The sequence below is a fragment of the Wickerhamomyces anomalus genome, assembly GCF_001661255.1.
Source record: "Wickerhamomyces anomalus NRRL Y-366-8 unplaced genomic scaffold WICANscaffold_4, whole genome shotgun sequence".
In the NCBI taxonomy this organism is placed as follows: Eukaryota; Fungi; Ascomycota; class Saccharomycetes; order Phaffomycetales; family Wickerhamomycetaceae; genus Hansenula; species Hansenula anomala.
In genome coordinates, this window is record NW_017567113.1 from 1,091,965 (window position 1) to 1,117,628 (window position 25,664).

At 33.8% G+C, this 25,664-nt stretch overlaps 13 protein-coding genes across 13 annotated transcripts; 8 read left to right on the forward strand and 5 right to left on the reverse strand.

The window, feature by feature from the left end:
- Positions 1 to 518: 518 nt before the first annotated feature.
- Positions 519 to 1,595, reverse strand: SMI1 (Smi1p; the record flags this gene model as incomplete). Its single annotated transcript, XM_019180882.1, has 1 exon — positions 519 to 1,595. A coding segment is annotated over one exon (1,077 nt), but the record flags the coding sequence as incomplete, so codon positions are not given.
- Positions 1,596 to 2,309: 714 nt separating this feature from the next.
- BNS1 (Bns1p) lies at positions 2,310 to 2,707 on the forward strand (the record flags this gene model as incomplete). The annotated part of the gene is made up of 3 exons (XM_019183567.1): positions 2,310 to 2,404; positions 2,518 to 2,607; positions 2,659 to 2,707. 3 exons carry the CDS (start codon positions 2,310 to 2,312, stop codon positions 2,705 to 2,707), a joined length of 234 nt encoding a protein of 77 aa, XP_019038241.1.
- Positions 2,708 to 3,033: 326 nt separating this feature from the next.
- Positions 3,034 to 3,954, reverse strand: PHB2 (prohibitin subunit PHB2; the record flags this gene model as incomplete). Its single annotated transcript, XM_019185758.1, has 1 exon — positions 3,034 to 3,954. One exon carries the CDS (start codon positions 3,952 to 3,954, stop codon positions 3,034 to 3,036), a length of 921 nt encoding a protein of 306 aa, XP_019038242.1.
- A 1,801-nt stretch (positions 3,955 to 5,755) lies between these two features.
- Positions 5,756 to 7,315, forward strand: WICANDRAFT_33037 (sugar porter family MFS transporter; the record flags this gene model as incomplete). Its single annotated transcript, XM_019182027.1, has 1 exon — positions 5,756 to 7,315. A coding segment is annotated over one exon (1,560 nt), but the record flags the coding sequence as incomplete, so codon positions are not given.
- Positions 7,316 to 8,521: 1,206 nt separating this feature from the next.
- NUS1 (ditrans,polycis-polyprenyl diphosphate synthase) lies at positions 8,522 to 10,181 on the forward strand. The gene has a single exon (XM_019186432.1). It carries the CDS (start codon positions 8,734 to 8,736, stop codon positions 9,721 to 9,723), a length of 990 nt encoding a protein of 329 aa, XP_019038244.1. The 5' UTR covers positions 8,522 to 8,733; the 3' UTR covers positions 9,724 to 10,181.
- Positions 10,182 to 10,814: 633 nt separating this feature from the next.
- ARF1 (Arf family GTPase ARF1) lies at positions 10,815 to 11,360 on the forward strand (the record flags this gene model as incomplete). Its single annotated transcript, XM_019185759.1, has 1 exon — positions 10,815 to 11,360. The coding sequence occupies one exon, from the start codon at positions 10,815 to 10,817 to the stop codon at positions 11,358 to 11,360; it is 546 nt and encodes a 181-aa protein (XP_019038245.1).
- Positions 11,361 to 12,316: 956 nt separating this feature from the next.
- Positions 12,317 to 13,134, forward strand: RPL35A (60S ribosomal protein uL29; the record flags this gene model as incomplete). The annotated part of the gene is made up of 2 exons (XM_019184914.1): positions 12,317 to 12,319; positions 12,775 to 13,134. The coding sequence occupies 2 exons, from the start codon at positions 12,317 to 12,319 to the stop codon at positions 13,132 to 13,134; spliced, it is 363 nt and encodes a 120-aa protein (XP_019038246.1).
- A 158-nt stretch (positions 13,135 to 13,292) lies between these two features.
- Positions 13,293 to 16,494, reverse strand: UFD2 (ubiquitin-ubiquitin ligase UFD2; the record flags this gene model as incomplete). Its single annotated transcript, XM_019184915.1, has 2 exons — positions 13,293 to 16,424; positions 16,480 to 16,494. The coding sequence occupies 2 exons, from the start codon at positions 16,492 to 16,494 to the stop codon at positions 13,293 to 13,295; spliced, it is 3,147 nt and encodes a 1,048-aa protein (XP_019038247.1).
- A 432-nt stretch (positions 16,495 to 16,926) lies between these two features.
- RBS1 (Rbs1p) lies at positions 16,927 to 18,712 on the forward strand (the record flags this gene model as incomplete). Its single annotated transcript, XM_019183568.1, has 2 exons — positions 16,927 to 16,944; positions 17,117 to 18,712. 2 exons carry the CDS (start codon positions 16,927 to 16,929, stop codon positions 18,710 to 18,712), a joined length of 1,614 nt encoding a protein of 537 aa, XP_019038248.1.
- A 153-nt stretch (positions 18,713 to 18,865) lies between these two features.
- RDI1 (Rdi1p) lies at positions 18,866 to 19,474 on the reverse strand (the record flags this gene model as incomplete). Its single annotated transcript, XM_019181927.1, has 1 exon — positions 18,866 to 19,474. The coding sequence occupies one exon, from the start codon at positions 19,472 to 19,474 to the stop codon at positions 18,866 to 18,868; it is 609 nt and encodes a 202-aa protein (XP_019038249.1).
- A 446-nt stretch (positions 19,475 to 19,920) lies between these two features.
- Positions 19,921 to 20,472, forward strand: WICANDRAFT_32144 (2-oxo-4-hydroxy-4-carboxy-5-ureidoimidazoline decarboxylase; the record flags this gene model as incomplete). The annotated part of the gene is made up of 1 exon (XM_019181921.1): positions 19,921 to 20,472. One exon carries the CDS (start codon positions 19,921 to 19,923, stop codon positions 20,470 to 20,472), a length of 552 nt encoding a protein of 183 aa, XP_019038250.1.
- A 248-nt stretch (positions 20,473 to 20,720) lies between these two features.
- WICANDRAFT_84707 (serine/threonine-protein phosphatase) lies at positions 20,721 to 21,782 on the reverse strand (the record flags this gene model as incomplete). The annotated part of the gene is made up of 1 exon (XM_019185760.1): positions 20,721 to 21,782. The coding sequence occupies one exon, from the start codon at positions 21,780 to 21,782 to the stop codon at positions 20,721 to 20,723; it is 1,062 nt and encodes a 353-aa protein (XP_019038251.1).
- Positions 21,783 to 23,122: 1,340 nt separating this feature from the next.
- WICANDRAFT_79580 (uncharacterized protein) lies at positions 23,123 to 24,091 on the forward strand (the record flags this gene model as incomplete). Its single annotated transcript, XM_019184916.1, has 1 exon — positions 23,123 to 24,091. One exon carries the CDS (start codon positions 23,123 to 23,125, stop codon positions 24,089 to 24,091), a length of 969 nt encoding a protein of 322 aa, XP_019038252.1.
- Positions 24,092 to 25,664: the final 1,573 nt, after the last annotated feature.

Consider the following 25,664-nt stretch of genomic DNA (forward strand, 5'->3'; position numbering starts at 1 on the left):
TAGTCAATAATAATTAGATGTATTATATTACTGCGCAAGAATCTGAAAAATCAATCGTACGTTACATCCAATTATAATAATATACAGATTTTGAAGATGAAAATGGAAATGGGTAATATGATCAAGAATGTCTAACAATAAACTAATGTATAAAAAAATAATGAAATCAATAAACAGAATGTAATTTAAACGGGTGGTGGTCATTATTCAATAGAAACATTTTCAAATTCTGATACGAGTGTCTTTTTACCGATATCTTGTTCAAATTTATCGGCATCATCATCTTTCTTATCATCATCTAATAGATCTTCTTCTGTTGTTTCTTTTGTTTCAATTTTATCAGAATCTTTTTTACCATTATTTTCTTTCTTAGAGTTGGTAATATCAGTCGAGATGATTCTTTCATTGTCAGATTTGGTTGATGCTTTTGGTAATATGTGAGAGACAGGTGTATCTTTTGGAGGTTGTAATTTAGTTTCACTTGGGGCTGAAGGAAGATCTTTACTTTGCGATCTATGTTGGTTAATAACTCTTTGAGCCAAAACTTGTAAATATGGAACTTCTCTATTGATTTTTTTATCAAAGAATGCAACTTCACCTTCACCTGCAAAGACATCATCTTCTTCACGGATAATATAATTACCATTTTCGAGATCTTTAGCAAAGATTAACAAGAAATCACCCCAATTTGGAGCCAGGACGAATTTTGTATCAAAATCTCTACCAAACAAGATAACTTGACCCCATGTACCTTTTTTACCTGGAGCTAAATCAACACCAATATGGTTACCAGAGTTATCAGTAACTAAAGGAACCCAGCCAGAATGAGCATATACAGCATGTATAGCACCTGGAGGACATGAAAATTGTTTTGGGATATGTGATTTGAATCTTTTTGAATTGTTTGATGAAATTTTTCTTTCTAAATCTGGATCCAAATTCTTGTAATCAGTTCCTTCAACTGGTTTAAAACCTTTATGAGTTTCATTTAATGAAGTGGTTGATTTAGTCTTGTCAACTTCAGTAGATGAACCAGCTGGAGAAATTAATGATTCAGTAGCAGCTTTATTCTTTTTAACTTCAATATCTAAATTGATTCTATCAGCAACTAATCTCCAAGTTTTAGTCATATGAACAATTTCATCCAAGTTCATCAGTTGTAAACCAAAGAATAACCCACCAATACCTGTTAAACTATCCAAATCTTCTTGACCATCATGTATACGTAAAGAAGCTCTAACTGGAGGTGGTAAAGCAATTCCTAAATCTTGTTCAGCTTTGGTTATATCTGTTCTAGTACATGGATCTGATAATGAAGCGTTCAAATCGGTATGATTTTCGGAAGTCCAAGTTTCAATATGTCTCCAAGCCAAAATAGTTTCACTGACACCTTCAGTAGAGTGATGAAGTCCTGAATCATCACCACCATCATCTTGAAACCCATCAGCATCATTCAATTGAATTCCAGCAGGTGAAGCTGATTCTTCTTGATTTCCCGCAGTTCTAATGTGATGGTTATGTGAATCATAATCAGCGTACCTATCCTCGGTACTGAGGGCGTAAAATATCTGGTTTAATTTCTCTTTGAATCCCATTTTGATTTGTTGTTATAGACTAAATAAACCCTTTTCTTTTTTAACTTGATTTTTAGTGTATTTGGTCTTTGAAATGTTAACGTTTCACTTGTCAACGTACTTTTTGTGACGCGATTTTTTTTCCTTTGCTCAGCTCCAATTTTTGAACTTTGGTGAAACTTGACATGACACGGTGCGAAATGGCAGAATTATTAGTGTCAGTTTGGACTGAGATTTTGATCAACAAAAGGTGAAATTGTTGTTGAAGATGGTCATAAATTGCATTTTATCATGGATAAGACCATTTGGTTGATTATGTCTTTTAAACGGTCCAACTACGTCTATTATTAGGATCCCATAGCTAACAAGTCAATACTTAGCCTCGGTTCTTTGGATATCCTGCCTTAGTGAATTATTAAAGATCGAGAGAAAAGAATACGCATATAGGATGCATTCAACAAATAGCACCTTAGCTTCAATTAACCAAATACATTTTATTCAAATATCACGGTTATTCAAAAGATTTCGCAGTGTAAATTTAACGTGTGCGAGTGGCCCTTCCGAAATCTAATTGCTTCTCCGTTTTGGGAAAATTGTAAACAAACATTTCTGATACATCCTCGATCAAATTTAATTGCACATACATATCTTTTCAGATTCTAATCTTCTCAGGTTACACCATTACAAATCCTCAAAGATACACATCCCTTTTGAAGGAATCCAGTCAAATCAATAATGTCAAGCTCAGCAAATATCCAACCTTTACACAGAAACCCAGCTCCTTCTCAAGGAAATTTACAAAGAAAATTGTTCCAACGTAATTTTGGAGGGTATGTATGATTTAAATATTGGGAAATTTGAAAGCCATCATTCCAGCAAATGCGTATTGGGATGGATTAAAGAACTCTCAACTGGTTGATCAAACTACTAACAATATAATTAGTGCTCAAGGTGCTTTTGCTTCACCAACTGATAACATGCTTTCACCATGTTCACAAAAGTTAAATGCTCACAAAAACCGTTTCTTTGCAAAGTAAGTTGCTTTTAAATAATCCAGATCATTCAGTCACTAACTATCTCTAAGCACCAAAGCTACCAAATTAAACTTCTCCAACCTTGAAGATGATAAATAAGCTGCTCAAGCGTTCAAATTTCATTCGTTAAATTTTCTTTCATATACCCAGTGCATGTCCTAATTCATTCATCGTTGCACCTTCATTCGTTCATTTTTCTCATCGTTTTTATATCATTCAATACCAAAAAAAAATTGTTACATTTCCCACTAGATAATTTTTAATGTTCATGCATCCATTTTTATTAAACATCTTTGCTACATTGTAGAGCTTCACCAAATAAATATATTTATACTATGTGCAGGTATGAGTTGGAAAAGTATCTTAATGAAATTTGTTTGCGTCTTTCTTCTATTCTGTTATTTTTATTAATCAAATCAGCATCTTCATTTACGTGAATCAGCTTGAGTATTCAATAATAATGACTCATTGTCCAAGATAATTCTGTTTGGAGAATTAGATAAAATATGAGCAATTTCTCTAGCAGTATCTAATCTTTTCAATTCAACATAATCTTTTGATTTCTTAATAGCTTCACCAATCAATTCAGCAGATTTAGCTTCACCTTGAGCTTTAACAATAGCACCTTGTTTTTCTTGTCTTGCCTTATCAACAACAAATGCAGCTCTTTGGGCTTCTTGTTGTGCAATTTGTTTAGCTTCAACTGCATTAGTAAATTCTGGAGAAAATGTCATATAAGTAATTGAAACATCATCTAATAAAATGTTGAATTTTGAAGCTCTACGAACTAAATTTTCTCTAATCAATCTTGAAACTCTTTCTCTTTGTGTGATTAATTGTGATGCATTGAATTGAGCAACAACTGATTTTAAAACTTCATTAACAATTGATGGTAAAACTCTTTCATCATAATCTGTACCTAAAGTTCTATAAATTGAAGGTAATGCTGAAACTTCAGGTCTTGATAACACTCTACAAGTGATATTAACCATTTGTAAATCCTTGGTACCAGTTAATGAAGCAACATTTCTTGGTTTAGCTCTAACATCATAAATGAATGGGGTTTGAAACCATGGAATAGCAAAATGTGTACCTTCACTATAAATTTGTGGTTGAACACCTCCTAAACGGGAATATATAATAGCTCTATGACCACCATCAACATTGAATAATGAAGAGTTCAACAATAAAGCACCACCACCTAATAAAACTAACCCACCAAACCCTGCAAATATACCACCTGGACCCCCTCTTGGACCACCAGCACCTCCAGCTCTGCTTTGAACTTTACGTGCACGGTTTTGTATATCTCTGGCAAATGATTGCCAATCTTGATTTGAACTCATTATTTATTGTTAATGAGGAAGAATTGAGGTGAATATGGATGATTAGTCGTTGATGTGAATTTTAACAGTTCATTTCAACCACTAGTGGCAATATGCTTCAATTTCTCGAAATTTTTGGTGAAGAAATGTGTTCCGAGGGCAAAGTCACGCTTTATGGCCTCGGAATATCAATTTAATACGAATAATCATCCTTTTTCCAAAACAACAAGACAAGTTTTGTTTGACACTGTTGAAAGCTGGAGAAAGGTGGCAAAAGTTGATTGATAATTGTCACTGAGCTGATTTAAGTCTTTTAATTTGTGGTTGTTTCAAGATCATTATCAAGAATGGACAATACAAACCATTATTTACTCCATGAGGCTGCCAGAGAAGGCAAAATACTAACAGTCAAAGGATTAGTATCAGAAAACCCTAAAATAGTCTTAAAAAAGGATCTTGACGAAAGAATTCCATTACACTGGGCTGTTGCATTTGGTCAATTGGAAATAGCTTCAATATTATTGAATCCAACCAAGTTTCAACCTGAATCATTAACAAAAGAACAAAAAATCAAACCATTTGAAATTGATATTGATGATTACACTGATGAATCTGGATGGACTCCATTCCATATTGCTGCTTCGGTTGGTAATTTAGAAATGCTACAATTGTTATTGAGTCATGATCCTAAACCAGATGTCAATTTACAAACAAACAACGGCTCAACACCTGTTCACTTAGCTACGTCGAAAAAGAATCTTGATATTGTTAGGGAATTGGTGAAAAACGGGGCTTCTGTTAGAACAAAGGATAAAAAATCACAGTATCCATTACATAGAGCAGCTGCCGTTGGATCATTGCCATTAGTAGAGTTCCTAGTTAAGGAAGGTAAATCACCTCTCAATAGTAAGGATGCTAATGGATGGACACCATTACACCATGCTTTGGCTGAAGGCTTTGGTGATGTGGCTGTTCTTTTAGTTAAATTGGGTGCTGATTACAATATTGAAGATTCTGAAGGGTTGACACCATTAAAAGTTGCTGTTGATGACAAGATTGCACAGTATTTCAAAGCTGAACTAAGCCTAAATGGCTATGAGATATGACAATCATTAACACAGTAATTACTCACATTTTATCCACTTGTAGCCCTTATTTCACTCTTTAATCTATTCCATCTGCTCATCTTTGACGTGTTCCATCCCAACACCAGATACCACGAATCCCGGCCCAGTCGAAGCTTTCAAAAAAAAAAGATCAAATGGTTCAAGAAGCTGATAATTAACGTGAGGCTGCACGCCCAAATTACTCTCATAATCCCATCAGAGCAGCCCAAAAGTCACCAGTGGTCTTATTCCTTTTACAAATCACACTGAACACCTACAAACCACAGCAGCTGAGAGCACATACAACTCACACACGCTTATCAATCCTCATCAAGCACTCCATCTTCAAGAAGCCTCCCCACAACAGACGTGAAACCGTTTATTTTTTTCTTGTTCACAAGATCTAAAGAATCTGTTTGAACATCTTGATCAAAGAGGCTATACTAATAACAATTCTGTCAAGGTCTTGATCCATCAAAAACGCTATTCAAAACAGCTCAAACATATAGAACTCAAAGGTTTCTCATACATGTGCTTTGTTGTCTCTTTTTAATAATAATTATCAGCAGATCCTCAAAACACATCACATTCAACAACAACAAAATACATAGAAGGACCACCAACTCTCTCATCATATTCAAAGTGCACTCACATCACAACATTCAATAGCACTAGGGAGGACCCCTCTTCACAGATCATCAAATCATTACTCAACAATGAAGTTGTTGAACGATGTATTCATTGCTCCCAATGAAATATCAACAATACCCGGTGCTCAAAAACAATCAACTTTAATGTCAATAGCTGTTGGTGTTTTCGCTGCAGTGGGTGGATTCATTTACGGTTATGATACTGGTTTAATCAATAGTTTAGCAGACATGCAATTTGTACGGCATGAATTTGCCTCAAATCATACAAGTTTCACAGCTAAGGAAACTTCGATAATCACTGCAATATTATCATTAGGAACATTTTTCGGTGCTTTATTGGCACCTCTATTATCAGATACAATAGGACGTCGTTATGCCATTATGTTTGCCACTTTTGTTGTCTTTATGGTGGGAAACATTTGTCAAGTTGCATCAACTGGAATCCCATTGCTTTGCATTGGGCGTTTCATTACGGGACTAGCAGTAGGGATGATATCTGCTGTTGTTCCATTATATCAAGCTGAAGCCTCTCCAAAATTTGTTCGTGGTGCTATTATATCCACTTATCAATGGGCAATCACTTGGGGTTTATTAGTTTCAAGTGCAGTGTCCCAAGGAACTCATAGTAAACAAACTTCTGCATCTTATAGAGTACCCATTGGGTTACAATTTGCTTGGTCTTTAATTTTGGGTATTGGTATGATTTTTTTACCAGAATCTCCAAGATTCTTCATTAGAAAAGATGATTTAAGTTCAGCTGCAAAGGCTTTATCCACTCTACGGCGTGTACCACAGGATGATCCTGGTTTGATTGAAGAACTTGTGGAAATCAAGGCAAGTCATGATTATGAATTAAGTTTTGGTGCTTATTCTTTTATGGATTGTTTTAGAGATGGTGAAGGTCGTCCACGTCAATTGAAAAGATTACTTACAGGTGTTGCATTACAAGCCATTCAACAATGTTCAGGTATAAATTTCATTTTCTACTATGGTGTTAATTTTTTTTCAAGAACCGGTGTTTCTAAATCTTATTTAATTTCATTTGTTACTTATGCTGTTAATGTTTGTGCCACCATTCCTGGTATAATGTTGGTTGAAATCATTGGTCGTCGGAAATTATTGATCGGTGGTGGTTTAATTATGACCCTTTCCAATTTATTAATTGCTATAGTGGGTGTCACGACTAATTCTATCATTGCCAACAAGATTATGATTGCATTTGTTTGTTTATTTATTGCATCGTTTGCAGCTTCATGGGGTCCAGTGGTTTGGGTTTATAGTGGTGAAATTTTCTCATTGGGTGTTAGAGGTAAAGCTGTTGCTTTAACAGCTGCCACCAACTGGCTTGTCAATTTTGTATTTGCCTACATCACACCTTATTTAGTTGATACTGGAACTCATACTGCAGCTTTGGGTACCAAAATTTTCTTTATTTGGGGTGGATTCAATGCTATTGGTGTTGTATTTGTTTACTTGTTTGTCTATGAGACAAAGTCATTATCATTGGAACAAATTAACGAGCTATACAGACGTTGTCCAAATGCAAGAGCATCAGGTAAATTTGAAGTTAAAGTTAATATACCAGCCAGTGAGCGTGAAGAAGATGAAGCTGCTATTAGAAACAATGCACATGGTACTGTTAATCTAACAGAGAATGAAGAGAAAAGAGGAAGTTCATCCAATGGTTCAACATTTCCGGCTTCCTACGATACACAAAACATGGGTGGTAATCACGAAGGATATAATTATGAAACCAATGCTTATCAAAATAACAATAATACGGAAAGAGAATATCCTACATTCAATCCAGGCTACCAGGTTGATCTTGGTTATGGTTTAGGATTAGCAGGGCAAAATCGTGGACCTCCATCCTTTGCATCTGCAAGCTCAGATGAGGATGATGATGTATCAGAGCCTGAAGATGAACATGTCACTTATAATAGTTTATCAGAATATGTCTCGAGGTTAAGTTCATTGAGTGAACGTCGGTCATCAACTCAAACAGGTCACACAACAACTACTGCACCTTTGTTCAATGTCCCAGAGGTACCTTCAGGTACAGCAATTGAAGAATTACCTGGTGATGATAATGAAAATGATAATGATAGTGGTAATGCAGCTGATGAATCTGATTCAAGTTCTTCAAGTGGTTCCATTTTCGATTAAGAGGTTTGTTGTGCGCTTTCAACAATACAATCCGTCAATTGCATTACAGATTTAATGATAACCATCCTATGTATTTTGTAAATGCAGGAATGAACTAGGGAAAAAATGAAAAGAAAAGAAAAAGAATAATAACGTTCAATGTCAAAACGTTTATGTCATTTGATCTAATAATTTTGGTTTTTAGTATAGGAAAAGGTTGGAAGGAGTTTAATCATCTTAAAATAAAGGTGTTTTATTATTTATTATTTATTAAAACTGAAACGTAGCACCCCATCCAGCGACAGTGTGGTTGTATCTCGTTTCAACTGACTTTCTCATCTTCAGCCTTAGATGGCTGTCATTACACGCCGGTTAAAAAACGAACATAACAAATTTTGGGCACGAACTTCTACCCAATAACACGCACCTTTTTGTGAACTTTGAGAATAAAACTTGGTATTAAGAATATTTGAAAGCTCACATATAGGAACTACAATAAAACAAGGGATAAGCTATTCGCAACATAACGCTTCCGACTCAATTCATTCACATATGGTCCAAACACAGGGTAAATCTGGTTTCGCGAATTCATTCTGGACAGCAGTGTAATAACCGAATCCCATCTCAAAAATTGGTTTGTTGTAAAACCAAAACATTAACGAAAAATTACACTTCAGGATATTGATTGTTTAATCCAATTGAATACATCAACTGGTTTCAATCCTTTCCATTTGCCGCTCTTTGCAAAAAACTCATTAATAAGAGTGCTGTCTCTGAGCTTACAGTACTTGAAATTTCCATCCAATTTCAGCAAGTCCATCAACTTGAGATTCGTTTGTTCTAAGCGCTGATTATAAGAAGGCAAATTAGTATAGTTATAGAAAACTCACATCAACATTATGGGTGCTAAAGTCAATGGAGTTGAACCTGTTGAGGTATCGGATCCTAAAGAGCTCTTTGGATCAACAAGACCAGTCAAGCCATCCAAAGAGTTGATCAAATCTGTTATCGATCCAAGAATCGAGGCATCAAATAAATCAAGAGATGAAGATAAGAGTCTTAGAGGAAGATTGGTGTTTTATTTTTTTCACTTTATCCTATTAACAATTTATGGGTTTTATTCAATCTTTAGATCTATCCAATATGTGAACAATAGAATCAGAATAAAATTTTTGAATTTGGCTTATAATCCATCCAAAACTCCACAAATTATTAGAGATGATGTCCTCAAGTTGGCAAAGTTACCAAAAAGAATCAGTGCTATTTTGAATTTGAAATCTGAAGAGGAAGAAGGTGGTGGGTTTTATGGTTTATTAAATGATTCTGCTGAATTGACAACTTGGACTCTAGCTTCTGGTATTTCACAATTATCAATTTATGAATATGAGGGAACTTTGAAGAACAACGTCGAGGAGCTAAGAATAGCAATCTTTAAAAAGTTGAGAGATTATTTTGGGCCAACTTCAATTCCAAAATTTGTGATCAAAATTCCACATTTGAATATCAAGTATTATGGGGTTAATCATGATGATGATTTAGATTATCAAAACGGTGATATTGATATTGAGGTTAGTTTATTGTCAATTGAAGATGGTAAGGCAACAATTGTTGAATTGACTAAAACAATGGCCGATTTGGCTAGTAAAAAGGAAATCTCATCTAAAGATATTACAATTAGTTTAATTGATGGTGAGTTGACTGAATTGGTTGGTCTTGAACCAGATTTGATCATTTTGTTCACTCCAACATTAGACTTACAAGGTTATCCACCATGGCACATCAGATTGAGTGAATTTTATTGGGAAACTGATAATGAAGATGTCACATATGCCATCTTCTTGAGAGCATTACAAAAGTATTCAACATGTAAGATCAATGTTGGAAAATGATTTGTTTTTAAATTTATTTATTGGGAAAGTTTTATTAGAGTTTTACACAAATAATTAAAAAAAGAAGAAGAAGAAGGAGAAGGGGAAGAAGAGAATAAGTTCGGGATTTTTTTGCTATTTTAATTTCATCACATTGTTGGTTTCAAGTTTGTTGACATTTGCATTGCTTATACATAGCTATCTAATTAAGGTACACGCGCATATTTCATTTATTATAGAAGCACTTGTATTGTAAAATCGACTTTTCACCTCGCCTCTTCAAATAAATTCTATGTTAATTCATATTATCAAAATCGGTCACATGACATACGTTTACCCTGCTGATTCTCTTTTCGCGAAATCAAAAAATTCCACCAGAAATCAAAAAATTAACACGTCCACCCCTTCGCCTGAATTTCTGGAAAATGAAAACTACTTTCACAACAAATCTACCAATCTGGTACACCAAGTTTCATTGAGCAGAATTACTCACATCAATATAGAAAGTAAGTTAATTTGAAATTCGAGATATTTTCAATCAAAATATATCAAGGATCGATAAGGATTCCATATATGGTTTGTTCTCTCCAGGAGATCTAGTTGTTGTTGTCGTTGGATCAATCTGATATGTTTCAAGTTTATCTATAAAAGTCCATCATAAAAGCCAATCAATAATCTAGGCAAACTCAAAATCATCAAGTCGCAGCTTTTATTCAATAAATTGATCAAGATCGATAGAAATATCTAATCGCTTGTTATCTTTTAAGTTGTGCTGTTTTTTTTTGAAATGTATGGCGATTTGTTTTGGTCAGCCCCTAATAATAGTGAGTGAATGCGCGCCTAATCAGCAAAACATCCAAATGAGTTTAAATAACAAATAGACGATAGATGATTCCATTCCAGAGGCAATTGGTTCAATAAAGCTTCAATTTTCAATGGCCTTTGAGCCTTATCTTTATTGCTTTTTCCCGATTAGGGGCAGTTGATTTTTCTTTTCCGGTTATTGTTTACGTGTTTTCTGATGGAATCTTCAGCAACAACAACAACAACATCCATATGTATTCTTATCATTGATAGACTCCAAGAATCAATTACTAACTATATTACAATAGATGGGTCTTTCAATTTCTAAATTATTACAAGGCCTTTTCGGTCGCAAAGAAATGCGTATTTTAATGGTTGGTTTAGATGCTGCTGGTAAAACCACCATTTTATATAAATTAAAATTAGGTGAAATTGTTACCACCATTCCAACCATTGGTTTCAATGTTGAAACTGTTGAATACAAAAACATTTCATTCACAGTTTGGGATGTCGGTGGACAAGATAAAATTCGTCCATTATGGAGACATTATTTCCAAAACACTCAAGGTATTATTTTTGTTGTTGATTCTAACGATAGAGATCGTATCTCTGAAGCCCGTGAAGAATTACAAAGAATGCTTAACGAAGATGAATTACGTGATGCTTTATTATTAGTGTTTGCTAACAAACAAGATTTACCAAATGCTATGAATGCTGCTGAAATCACAGAAAAATTAGGTTTACACTCAATCCGTCAACGTCCATGGTATATTCAAGCTACTTGTGCTACTTCAGGTGATGGTTTATATGAAGGTTTAGAATGGTTAAGTACTAATTTGAAAAACTCTGCTTAAGTTTTAGTTTAATTATTTTTAATAAAGATTTGTGTTGACACAGAACAAAAAAAAGAAAGATTTTATACTATAAGAACATCCAAAAGATTTAGTTCATTTTACAAACAAAAAAAACTGCAAAAAATTAGTCATATTGAATTAGTTTTTTTAATTTTCCATTTTATTCATTATTATTCTCCCTCTCGTGTGTTGTATTAAATAAGTATTTTAAGGCCAAGATTAGTGAAAGAACAATATAATTGGCAATAAATGTCTACTTTACTAGAGAAAATTGAAGTGCATTGTCGTTCTTTTGCCTTGTAAACAGGAATGAGAGATCTATGTCACGACGTAAATGAAGGATCAGTTCTATCACAAATCAGTTGAATGCTACTATCGAAAGTTCAGCAGCGACGAAACATGAGACTTTCAAGCTACTTATGTTGACTCAATGTTTTGAAAAGTAAACACTCTCTTCAGATTCAATTTGTGATATTAGATCTGATACTTCTAGGTCAGTCAATAACCCGAAAACTACCCTAAACATGGTTCGAGCTCAAGCCTCAGGCACAAATCGTAGCTACGAAACCAAAACAAAGAAATCCACTTATCGATCCGCATCTTTATCTGTCACCTCAGTACAAACTTCATCTTTTGCATCAACGGTCTGCGCATACCGACTTCTACTCTTTTGTGACTGCCCTAATTTATATCATGTGACTTACTTTTAACTAACATCCCAACACCTCATACTTAACGAACGCCAAAATCCAATGTGTCGCCAACCGCCGCAGCGCCAAAGCTGAAAATTTCCAAAGAAAAGTCAAAAATCAAAAAAAAAAAATAACCAGTCAGTGGTGTGTCGCGTAACAGGAAATTTTTACCAACTCGTTGAGGATTTTGAAAAAAGCACAACTTGTTTAACACTAATACCTAAAGCTAGTTATAATAGTCAACAACAAGTTCAATAAGTCAAAATGGTATGTTCATATGAGACGTTACTGAAGGGCCTAAGAGAATGAGAGAGAGAGAGTCAGAGATAAAGTATCAAATAGAAAAAGTGTAGGAACAAGTCATCAAGTATCAATGAAATAATAGAAGAGTTAAATTCGTTAGAATGAGTACAATCAATGATCAAACAGTTATGAATGAAGGGATGTTCAAAATTATTATAGTGACTAGGATGAAGAGACTCAAAGATCTATTTTGAAAGAAACTAAACAGAGTGTACACAGTTGAGAAGGATAGAGTAATGACAAATTTCACCACAGTTAAGAATAGATTAAGGAACTCTCTTAAATGAATAAAGAATCATGAAAATGAATCAAGAACTACTATACGGAACATCTGATGAAAATATACTATCTTTTATCCATTCTTTAGCCCTTTTGTCACCAATTAACTTATATCAGTTCAATTTACTAACAACTTTTAGGCCGGTGTTAAAGCTTACGAATTAAGAACCAAATCAAAAGAACAATTACAAGAACAACTTGTTTCTTTAAAACAAGAACTTGCTAACTTGAAAGTTCAAAAATTAACTCGTCCATCATTACCAAAAATCCACACTGTCCGTAAAGATATTGCTCGTGTTTTAACTGTTATCAACTTGAACCAACGTGAAAATGTTAGAGCTTTCTACGCTGGTAAAAAATACCAACCAAAAGATTTAAGAGCTAAAAAAACCAGAGCTATCAGAAGATGTTTAACTAAATACGAAGCTAAACAAATTACTCCAAAACAACAAAAGAAACAAATTGCTTTCCCACAAAGAAAATTTGCTATTAAAGCTTAAGTTTTTGGGTATCTTTTAAAATTTTAATTTCGGCTGTTTAATAAAAAAATTATAACAAAAAGGTATGATAGGGAAATGATTTGAATAAAATTTTGTATTTTAAAATGGATTAATGTAGTTTACAATTTGTTATATTGTAAGAAATTCATTCAATTATTCTAAACATCAGTCATATCAACGTCACCTTTATCTTGTTTACTTTTCAATTTAAAATCTAAAATTTGTTGTTTCAACTCTTCATTTGGTATAACATCTTCTAGTTTTAATGGCATTCTATTGAATGGATCAGTTGAATCACTTAACAAATGTGCCTTGATGGTAGATCTATCAATATTAACTTTTGAACCTGGTAATGTAACTGGATCTTTCATCAAAGTAAACATCAATGGATCTAAAAATTCATCAGGAACTTCACCTAATTTCAGTTCTTCCTCCTCCTCTTCTAGTCTCTTTGCTTCAGCCTTATCAGCAAATTCAATAAAAGTCTTTAAGAAATCATTTGCAACAAAACCTCTATTACCCAAAATAGCTTCAGCCCTTTTGAAAGTTGATCTTTTGAAAGATCTTGAATCTTGTGAAACTGCGTTAATGAATTCTTCCTCATTTGACAAATTGTTATAAACTTTAGAGATGTTAACTAATAACTGTCTTGGACTGAATTGGTATTTTTCTGGCTCTTTAACTTTCAAATTGACACATCTTGGACCAACTAATGCATCAAGATTATAATCCAACATACTAGCTAGCCTACCAACAATTTCACTCTTTGTGAAAGCTCTTGGAACTTCTTGGGTAAACAAACCAAATAAGTCAATACTTTTGTTAGCTAAACCACAGAAAGATTTAGCTTGTCCTGAAGCACTGTTGAACCTAGATTGTAATTCTTCCACTGTACCTTCAAGAGTTGTAATTCCTCGTTCCCTCTTATCTAGTTCGGTTTGTACCAGGTGAACCTCTGCCAATTGTCTTAAGGATTCATCTAGTAAGAATGTTAAATCATTCAACATTCTTGCAATAAATCTAATAAAAAATTCTTCATTGTTTTCACTTTGCCATTTTAATTGGTTTTGATATAGTGGATTTTTCCAAATTTGTTCCAAGATTGATGAAATATGGTAACGACTATTGAATTTATCATAAAATTGGGATGAAGAACCTGTTTTCTCAACAATCACGTAAAAATCTAACAAGGCATATAATAGATTATCAGAAACCAATTTATCAGTATCTATAATATCGGCCATGAAACCAGGTCTTTGATCCTGAGTTGGTAATGTACCAATAAATAAAACCTCAACCAGGCGACCCTTCAAATGTGGATTCCCAATCAATTCTGGACAACGTAAAAATGTCACTGCAAATTCAACAAAGGTTTGTAACCTCGGATTTCTCAACATTGGATTGTTGGAATATTTAGAAATGTAGTGACAATAATTGATAATACCTTCAACAACATATTCCGGATAATATTTAAAAGGTGAAGGGGCTTTTTCTTTGAAATAATCTGTACTATCAACATTTTCAAACCCAATAACATCTGGGACCAATGGCAATTTCAATAATCCACCATGGGGATAAGTGTGTTTTGGATCGACCATCCTAGTTAAAAAGGCACTGGCACCACTGACAAAATCAAAGATTTCCACTTGTAGATCTCTATGAACAAAAAATGAAACTAGTGCATCTTTTTCTGATTTCAAAGCTGCCAAACTTGCTTCCATTCTTTGTAGTTGAACTTTTGCGAAACCTTGCATTGGGTTTGGAGTATTCGCTTGTTGTCTCAATCTTGCAATTGATTGTTCTAATCGTTTGATAGTAGATTTCATCTTGGTTTCAGACAAGTAAGTACCACCAATTCCATAATGCAAGTATGCTAATGTTAAATAGTAGCAATCAGATATGAAATTTGTTTTGAGTCCTTTGTCAATTTCTGTGTTAGCATTAAAGTATTCTGTTGCTTCAGCAGTAGTTGAATTAACTCTAGTTTCTTCAGAAATATCAACCAATGGGGTTTTGCTATAATAATTAGGATCAATACGGTCAATCTTTGTGAGTGTTGAATCCAAAAATGGTTGGGATAAACGAATTAATATCAAACTGATATTTGTGATAAATGCATTTGATGACAATTTATTGGCATCTGAATGGTCACCTCTTCTCAAGTGATTCTTATTAATGATTGTACCAAAATATTTCATTAGATCATGTCTTGATTGATCAGAACCTCTTATAATTTTACTTGTTATAGAAAATAATCTATCCAACAAGACCTTATGTTCAGCTTGTAAAGATTCACCAATTTTATTGATCTGTAATTGAGACTTTTCATTTCCTCTATCAAAATTATTTCTAGCAACAGTTCTTTGTAATGGTGATAATTTGAAGATTGGTCCCAAGATTGAAGAAACTTCAAATTTGGAGGGTTCTAAATCTGGATTCAGTTCAAATCCTTCAATTTGGGTGAACACAGCTCCAACAGCTTTCTGACTTAAAAATAACTGAAAGATGTTCAAAATCAGAGGATATTTTGGATTGTTCAAATCCAACCCTAAAATTAACTTGGATAAATTTGGAATGAAGATGTTCAAAAAATCTAGTAATGTTCCTTCCTCATCTGATCTCTTGATAATTTGAAGCAAAAAATCACTATAGCTATTCTCATTACTGATAATATCTAGTAAAGTAGAGTTGACGTTAAAACCATTAATAAACAAATCAGGGATTTGGAAAGAAACTAAACCATAACTTGAGGTCAATCTTTCAATTTCATTTAAAATCTCATATTTTGCATCTCTCAATGTGTCTTTTTGTAAAATGATTCTTCTTTCTTGGAAAGTTTTGTTCCATGCATTTTTAAGATAGCTGAAGGGATTATCAACCCCAATTTCTGATAGGACTTCGATAATTGCACGATCAGCTAAATCCTTATTGAAGACAGGGTCTTGATTCTCTTCAACCAGCTCTGTGAAAGTGTTCTCCAAGAAAATTGCAGAGCCAGATTTCTCATGATCCAGCGTAACATTTAAAACAATTTCAAATATCTTGTTTGTCCAAGACGTGATGTTCTCTTGAGTGGAAGCTGATGTGCTTTGCTTTTGTCTTTTAGCATCGGCATTGTCTAATACAGGGGTAGAAACGGTTGATTGTTCAGTAGATGATGATACAGCAGATGTTGTGGTTTTTTTTGTGATTGTTGCTGTCTGTGAATTTGTTGTATTTTGAGAGTTCAAACTTGTAGAACTTGACGGTTGACTTCCATTATTCAACTTAGCCAGACGTTTAGCTCTTATCTGTGGATATCAGTTAGTTATTTTGTCCATCTTCTATGCTTTTTTCTATACTCACCTCCTCAGCAGACATATTGAGTTGTTATAGTTTCCTTTGAGTTATTCCAAGGCCTTTAGCAGTTTCTCAGTAACAACTTTACTTCTTAGCACTTTTGTTGTTCAACTTGACTATTAGCCACTTTGATTCGATGAAATCCTAATTGAATGGTATCTCCAATTCCACAAAGACAAACTTGATGGTTCCCTTGATTGATTATTACTGACTTCACTGGATACCGCCTCCTTTGCAATATCAATAATGCCTAGTTGGACTTGATTCTTTGCAAATTCAAATCTTCAATATTTGCCATTAAACTCACAAACGTATCAACAAATTTGGCACAAGCAGATCTCACGTGAATGTCACGTTTTACGTCACGTGTATCAGACTTACCTGATTCGGCGTTTGGCTGATTTTCCTGAAATTTTGTTGGAACTCTTTTTTTTTGACAATCGTAACAAAAATATGTGTAAAAAAGCCAGAGTTTGACATCTTTTAATCAAGAATTGACTGGGTTTTTTTTGTATCATTTTGAGTCGATCAGAATCTACTATTGCTCAATTGAATTGTGAGAATTGACTGCCACGATAACAATGGTGAGTACGAAACCCTAGGCGTTATTGAAAGGTTGAGCATTGATTCTAACTAATTCCAGACATCAACGAGGAAAGAAGAGGATACACCTGTTGTTATCACAGATGCTGTCACTGCAGCTGATGCTCAATCAACTTCAGATAACAAATCACCAAATGATGAAAAAGCTCAATCCGAAGCACCAAACAACCAAGAACAACAAGGTGATGAAAATGCAAATACATTCGCTGCTCCATCTAATCAAAGGCACCCTATTATCTCTCAAGTTTTGAAGAATGCATTATACAGCGGGAAGGATAGAATGTTTATTTTATCACTAGAGCAAGATTTGATATCATTTATCAATTCTAATGTTGATTCATATTTGTTAAGACCAATGAACTCATACTATAGATTATTAACACATCAAACTGCGGAATATTATGCATTAGGTCATAGTCTTCATAACGATGGTATTTCAATTTTGGTGTTTAAAAACTTTGGAGTTGATATCACGTTACCTGTGCTACTTGCATCCGTCCCATACGATTATTCAATTCCTTTACAAAATTTGCATCCACAATTCCATGCTGCTCATATTCAACATCAACAACAATTTTTCCCAGCTGCTACTCCAGGCTTTATCCCTTCTCATAGTGGTAGTCCAAATGCACCAGGAGCAACACCATTTGGATTTGTCTCACCACAACAATTTGGTTTCCCAGTCCCACCACAAGGAAGTTTCCAGCCATATTCTCCGCAATTCCAAGGTTTACCAAATACTTCAGGACAAATCAGTCAACCAACAAGTGCTGGATTAGTTTCCAAGCGAACTTCTATATCATCTCCAAATGAACCTACTAAAAAGGAGTCATCAGTACCAGCTACACCATCTTCAGCCACATCACAAACACAATTCAAATTGATGAAGAGAACTAGTGATGAAGCGAATACCTCTACAAAGGATGAAACCAACCCAGAAAAAGAATCAAAAGAATCAGAACAAGATGATGAAAAGAAAACAACTGAAGAATCTACAGAAGGACCAGTTGCCTTAGAATCAGAAAGAGCATCAAGAGAAACGTTATATCAAAGGGCACGTGAGCGTATCTTTCAAGATGAAGAAGATGAGGAGGATGAAGAAGAACCTATTGAAGTTAAGTCCAATCAAAACTCAGCATCAGTTAGCCCTGATATTCCAAGAGTGATACCACAACAATTCACTCCACAATTTCAATATCCACAAGGTGTACCAATGGGTGGTGTACCTCCACAGCCATTTTATTATCCAATTACGTCGTATCCTCAAGGTGTTGCACCTCAAGGCATCCCTCAATTCCCAACAATTGGTAATGAAAACCTACCCTCATCTCAAGGATTCATTCCAGGCCAATATTATTATGCTCCAGGAGTTTCTCCACAACAACAACATCACCAACATCATCATCATCAGAATCATCATCACCAACATCAACCTTACAGAAAACAAAGAAACTATAACAATAATGGGCATAGAAAGAACTATAACAACAATTACAACAACAATCAAGGAACTTATTCAAATGGTTCAGGTTATGGAAATGATAGAGGACAAAGATCAACAGAAAACTTGTCTAATGAATTGAATGGTAAATTACGAATTGATGACCAAGAAAGCAAAAATGAAAAAGATAATTAAAGAGAAAAAAAAGGTAAATAACAAAAGGATGTGATTTAGGATATGGAAATTATAGAAGTTTTGACAACAACAAAGGTTCGATATGTGATCTAGTACAAGTCCGCAAAGCAAAATCAACATTATATTTCTAACTATTTATCATCTGTAGTGTTTTTATTTATTCTTTATGATTTCCACACCCCAATTCAAAGATAAATGAGTAACTTTATCATCATCAATGAATTTAGATTGAGCAGAATAAGAACCTCTAGCCAATAAACCTGAAGGGGCTTCAGTTTCTGGTAATATCACTTCATAAAATGGTTTTTCTTTTGTATTTGGAGCATAAGAACCTAATGGATCTTCAACTTTATCCACTCTAATACCAGCTTTCTTGATAGCTTGTAAATATTTAATACCTGTAACAATTTCGTGTTGAACTTTAAATTTAATTTTCAATTTATAAATTGATTTCTCTTTAATTTTGAAATAATTATTTGATAAATCTTTTAATGTTTTTTCATTTGTTAAATCAACAACAATTGGAGTTTCACCATCTATTAATAATGACATTTCTAATATGACAACTTTTCTTTTATCATTTGGATCAACAGGTAATGCTTCACCTCCTAATAAACCTAGAGATTTCTTCCATTTTTGTAAAGATTCATCTTCTGCATCTAATTTTGCATATTCATCAACAGTTTTCTTAGCAGATGGTTTATAACCGGTTTGTTCTTCAGGAACCAAATCATCAGCAGCAGATCCTGGTTGGTTTGACATTTTCCAAACGTATTCAATTGACTAATTGTCAGGCTAAACAAGAGGGTGAATCTGATGAAACAATAGTGAATCTTTGATTTGAATCTTTTGGAATGTTGACCAAAACATTTCGCGAATTTGTGTAAATGCTGCTCCTACCGGATCTCTTTCTGGGTAATTTTCGCGAACAATAAGTTCATAGTTAAGTATGGGGAATACACCAGTAACTTGATGGGTGTCGAGCTAATGAAAAAGCTGATAAGTCTAGTCATAATACTTTAATTATCTGAAAGGATTTCATTTAGAAATGAGTTTCTTGTGAGCATTTTTCCAATGTCGAGTTTTAGCGTATTTACAGCGTTGAAGATATCTCATCGGTATAAGCCGAAACCTTTTGAAATATTTATCAAAACCATGAAAAGTCTTTTGTAAATACCACTTATTCACCTAAACCAAAACTAGCCAAAATGTCATACAAACTACCCGATATCTCAACTCTTCCTACATTACCACAAGCTGAACAAGATGAGGTTCTTACTCATCTTTTCGAACCATCAGAAACTTTATTCACATATCTAAGACCTTATCTATCAACTTCATACTCTTCATATATTGAACTTATAGAAACTTCTAGAACAGCTTTTCTAAAGCTAGTGGATGATAAAGAAAGGGATGATTTGATTAAAGATTCAAGAATTGGTGATATTATCGCATGTCATCCAAGATTAGGAGTTCCAAAGACAACAAAATTAAGTGAACATTCAAGTAAAGAGCAAAAATCATTACAATCTGATGATGAAACGATCAAAAAATTCGTCACGTTGAATGAGACTTATGAATCTCAATTCCCTGGGTTAAGGTTTGTTTGCTTTGTTAATGGACGTCCCAGAGATGAGATTGTTGGGATTTTCCAAGATAGAATTGATAAGAATGATTATAAACAAGAAGTTATTGATGCGTTGAATGCAATGTGTGATATTGCTATTGATCGTTACAAAAAAATTCAACCAAAGATTTAAAACTACATGTTTCTAGACTAATTGTATAAATTAAAATTGAAAAGCAAAATGATAACACATTTAAAAAAATAAAAGTAGTAGTAAAAAATGGGAAAAGGAACTGTCAAAATGAATGAAGGTCATAACCTAAATGAGATAGATGTAATATATTAAAAAAATGGAACAAAAAGCACGCATAACATTGACACACATTAATTTTACATAACGCCGCTAATCATAAAAGTTTTTTTTTGTTTGTTTGGAAAAGATCACAAGAAATAATCTGGAGTTTTTCTAGTGACTGTTGGTTCTCCTGGCCTTACGCTTGGATCATATTGTAAGAATTGCCTAGAATGTTGTTCGTCAACTTCCATAATTGCAGCTTGATTACCACATCTATAACAATAATTTGGAGCAGAGAAAATGGTAACAACTGCTTCTTGATGAGACCATGAATAACCCTCCATAACCAATTGATGAGCTCTTGCAATCAAAGATAACCCATTAGTATGATTAAACTGTTCACTGATATCTTGACCAAAAGTGAAACCTGCACCTCTTGGACTTATACCCCATCCACCTCTATCATCAGGATCAGACCATAACAAATCACACATTGGGCCTTCATGTGGAACTTCTTGGATTCTATTCAATTCACGAACTTGATCTATAGTTTCAATCATTGGAGATAACCCACCATGTAAACAAAAGATTTTATTATCAACCAATGCAGTGATTGGGAAATAATCAAATAAATCAGTAAATAATTTCCAAACATTTGCAGAACCATATTTTCTCAAACATTCATCATAAAACCCATAAACTTGAGTAATTTGTCTAGATTCATGATTCCCTCTTAGAATGGTAATTCTATTTGGATATCTAACCTTCATTGCAACTAGATAACTAACAGTTTCCACTGAATAATAACCTCTATCAACATAATCACCCATGAATAAATAATTTGTATCTGGACAAGGTCCACCAATTTTGAATAATTCCATTAAATCATGAAATTGACCATGGACATCACCACAAATTGTAACTGGAACATTAACAGGTTGAACATTCTCTTCAAATTGTAATACATCAATAGCCATCTTACACAATCTTCTAACGTTTTCTTCACTCAATGGTTGACATTTACTTAGATGTTCAATCCATTCATCCAATTGATTTATATTTTGAGATGATAATTCAGGTAATGGACCTTCTTTTGGTTGGAAAGGGTGATTGAATGAGTAATCTCCTGTAGAGTTGGCATCTTCTTCTTCTAGGCTTGTGTCTAATTCCACAGCATCTTCCATTTGAACATCTGTATCTAAGTCCATTTTGCTTTGTTTTGTTTTTTTGTTGTTGTTGATGTTTCTATAACTTCTATTTTTGTGAGATTTATATATAGATTGATAATGCAACTATCAATATGTGTTTTTTTGTTGTCTTTTTCAATGATTGATCACCAGGAGTATCTTGATGATTGAATGTGATGATAATGATATGAAGAATGCTAATAAAATGTGGTTTTGTATTGTTGTTGTCCTCTTTGGTGGATGTGAAATTAGGGACTGTAGTGGATCAAGCAAAAGTTGCGAGACTGTGCCTGTGATGGTTGTTTTCTATTTGTAGGATGAGGAAAAGAGAAGTTCTCCAGCTGATTTCACTTGATGGTAGTAATTGTTAGCACTCTCAATTGCAAGATTGGGAATCCTCTTTTTTGGGGTGTAAATTGTGTGAATTGATTGACTGATTGTTGAATTGTCGTTGTTGTCGTTGCCAGTTTGCAATTTAATTCAGTTTTTTTATGAATTGGTGAATTTTTTACTAGGGGATTGTGTTGCGGGTAACACGCGATAGTTTTGAGAGAAGATTAAGTGGATTTTAATTGGCAATGAGAAGGAATTGGGGCTATTAGAGTGTGGATATGAGGTTCTATGGGTTTGAAATGTGTATATATCTGGTTTTCCCTATAATTTTCTCCATTTGGTTCGCTTTTTGTTGTTGTTGATGTTGCGGAAAGTTGACAATTTCTAAAACAAATGGCAACAATTTACAACTTTGAACGTGAGCTGAATCCAGTGGCAAATGACTGGATTGATCTGTGATTTAGTGAGAGTTATTTGAATGGCTCTATCGTGTGTGGATTATGGTGGCAAAGTAGAGATTTATAAATGGCTCATGAAGTAGAGTATGAATTATGTGAAGTCGTGTGTTGGTGGATGAAGAAGTCATAAACAGTAAAGGCAAAGATGAATTTAAACGGGTTGAACCATGATCAGCTGGCAGTTATAATAGTAAAACACCCAGCTAATTGGATCTCATTTGAATAATATCATTCGAATCACTGAGCAAGAAAATGCCTGTCTTCTTCATCAAGAACTAAGTGCTTTCTATTGGTCAATTCTGAAGCCTTACCTAGCCATATATCAGAACAAGAAGAAATGAAAATAACTATTAACATCCAATTCAATTCTTTCAAAAGAACAATCAACTTTTCAATCATTAAGTATCAAAACAGAGAACCCAGTCTCATCTCATCTCTTGCCAAATGCGGTAATTTTATGGAGTCATTGCTCAGGCCGGTACAATTTCAATTCAATCCAAATCATCATCAACAGGAAAACATTTCAGCCTTAAACATCTTTCAAACCGGCTTTTTATCGACGGCATAACAATGACAAAACAATCAAATCCTCCCCCAATCACATCAACTCCATCTTCTTCATCACAAGCACTGATCATACTCCCTCAATCATTACAACCTTGGAAGCCAACATTCTTATCATATACAGCTTCATTAGGATCAGTTGCGTTTGGGTACCCACTCGATTCAATAAAGAGTCGAATGCAAACACATGGTTTCAATTCGATAACAAAATGTTTCCTCAGTACACTTAAGAATGAAGGTGTTCGTGGACTATTTAGAGGTATATCATCTCCAATTTTTTCAATTGCTTTTTCAAGATCTATAAATGTTTCAGTTTTTTCAATTGTTAAACCATACTCTTCAAAACTATCGTTGAATTTACAAAGTAATAGCCCCATTTTGAATGTTTTGGCGAATAATTTACCTCGTTCCTTTGCTGCTGGTTATTGCGCCGGGTTTGTTACAAGTCTTTGGGCATGTCCTTTTGAATTTGTTAAGTTGTTTTCTCAAATATCTTTTCTAGAAAATAAGTCCAAAATTGGAAATATTGAAGCTTTGAGACAGATATTGAATTCTCAAGGTTATAAGGGTTTGTACACAGGTTATAAATTCCAATTCTTGAGGGATACTTTTGGTGCTGCGGTTTACTTCAGTTCTTATGAATCATTTAAATTGATTTTGAACTCTATGATGTTGAAAGAAGATGACACTTGGTCTATTTTAAGAGATTTCTCAAACAATTGGGTATCAATTGCATTATCTGGTGGGTTGAGTGGCTCTTTATGTTGGTTGACGATTTTCCCCTTTGATACAATAAAGAGTTTACAGCAAAAAGCTTTGATTTCCACAATTGTCGATAAAGAACACAAGACTTTTGAGACTTTGAAATTAAGAAGGAATATTTATAGGGGTGTTAGTGCCTCTGTTTTGAGATCTTTCTTCACTAGTATGGTTTTTTTTTCAACCTATGAATATTTGGTAAAGATTATAAGCTAAGTCAATGATGAACCATATCTAGACTTTCGTACTGGTTCTGAAATTACTTACAGGGACTCAGTTGTGGTTCTTAATTTTTTGATATGCATAGACGCGACACATATAAGAATCTTGAATTTGAAAGAAAGATGGTATGATTCAGCTGGAAAATAATACTGTAGTGACTTAAATATATACAGATCGATATTTGTAAGTATATTTTGCTTATGGCATTGACAACATATATATATTGTATGCTTTGAAATCGACTTGAGCTGATTAAATAAATAATCATATGCCCTTGTTATTGACACGCTATATGTGGCAGACTCCGCTATTAAAAATAAAATTATCACATATAAGTCACAACTGTAAGCTTTCATGGCTATGGCATACAAATCAATCAATATTAATATTAATTACTAAACAATTATATCTTTTTAACGTGTCGATCTGGTTAAATTAGATAGGGAGCGCGCCCACAGCTCGCTGAGATGGCAGAAATTCTCTTTCAAGTATTATTTAACACACATTGTTAGATCATCTATATAATAAAATTTCTTAGTTTTGATAAATCAAAATTCTCTATAAAATGAAATCATTTTAAGGATGATCAGAGAAGAACTAGAAGTTTCTAAAAAAATAGATATTATACACTCTTTATTTGTTTTATAAATTACTAGCAAGTACGTCGTTAAAATTCCTTAAATTTCGAAGGTACAAATGAAAAGGCGAAATAGGTCATAAATTATACATTTTCATAATCTTTGGAACCTACTGAAAATGAATATCTATTATTCCGATAATGGTATGATATAATATTGCTTTATTGTTTGCGTTCGAAAACTTAGTCATGTGACCAGCGCCGCAAAATTCGCAAGATCTGTTTTTAAACAAACTGGTGCTTAATTACTAATGATATGACAGAGAGAGCCTGCAGTGAGCTGGATTTGCTACAAATAATATTATTATCGGTTTTTGGATCAAATAATACAGTTATTAGATGAGAAACAATGTACACATATACAAATTAACAGAATTTAGTCACGTGAAAATGTGGCCCGTAACACCAAAAATCCACTATACAAACCTTCAATAAAACAAACTTCTATAAAACCACCATAATCAATGATATTCACCTATTTCAACACTCCAAGTAACATAAAACCATCTTCTACAAATAATTGGCTTCAAAAACACATGTATTTTGGCCTCAAAATACCTATATTAACCAACTACCTTAACAGTAGTACTACCGCCAGTGATGATCCAATCAACCAACCAACCAACAACAACATCCACTCAAAACAACCAGCTAGTGCAATCCTAATAACCAGCCAAATAAAATACAATATTGATATTAATCAGAAGATTAACTGATCTCTTCTTTAACCAAAGTTATAGCACTTTATAATAGTCGACATGTAGATTGCACGTCATCTCACTTAATAGTAATCCACAAAACCAAATTTTACTGAAATCCTTGATTTTGGGATTTTTGAAAAAAAAATCAAAATGACAATCAAAAATCGTTTTAGGCAAATTTCCCTAGGAACTTTGGTCTTTAGGGCTAAAATCTTGAATTTTTTTCAAA

Excerpts from the sequence above, each read along its gene's own strand:
- NUS1 (XM_019186432.1), top strand. The coding sequence starts at position 8,734 with ATGGGTGCTAAAGTCAATGGAGTTGAACCTGTTGAGGTATCGGATCCT.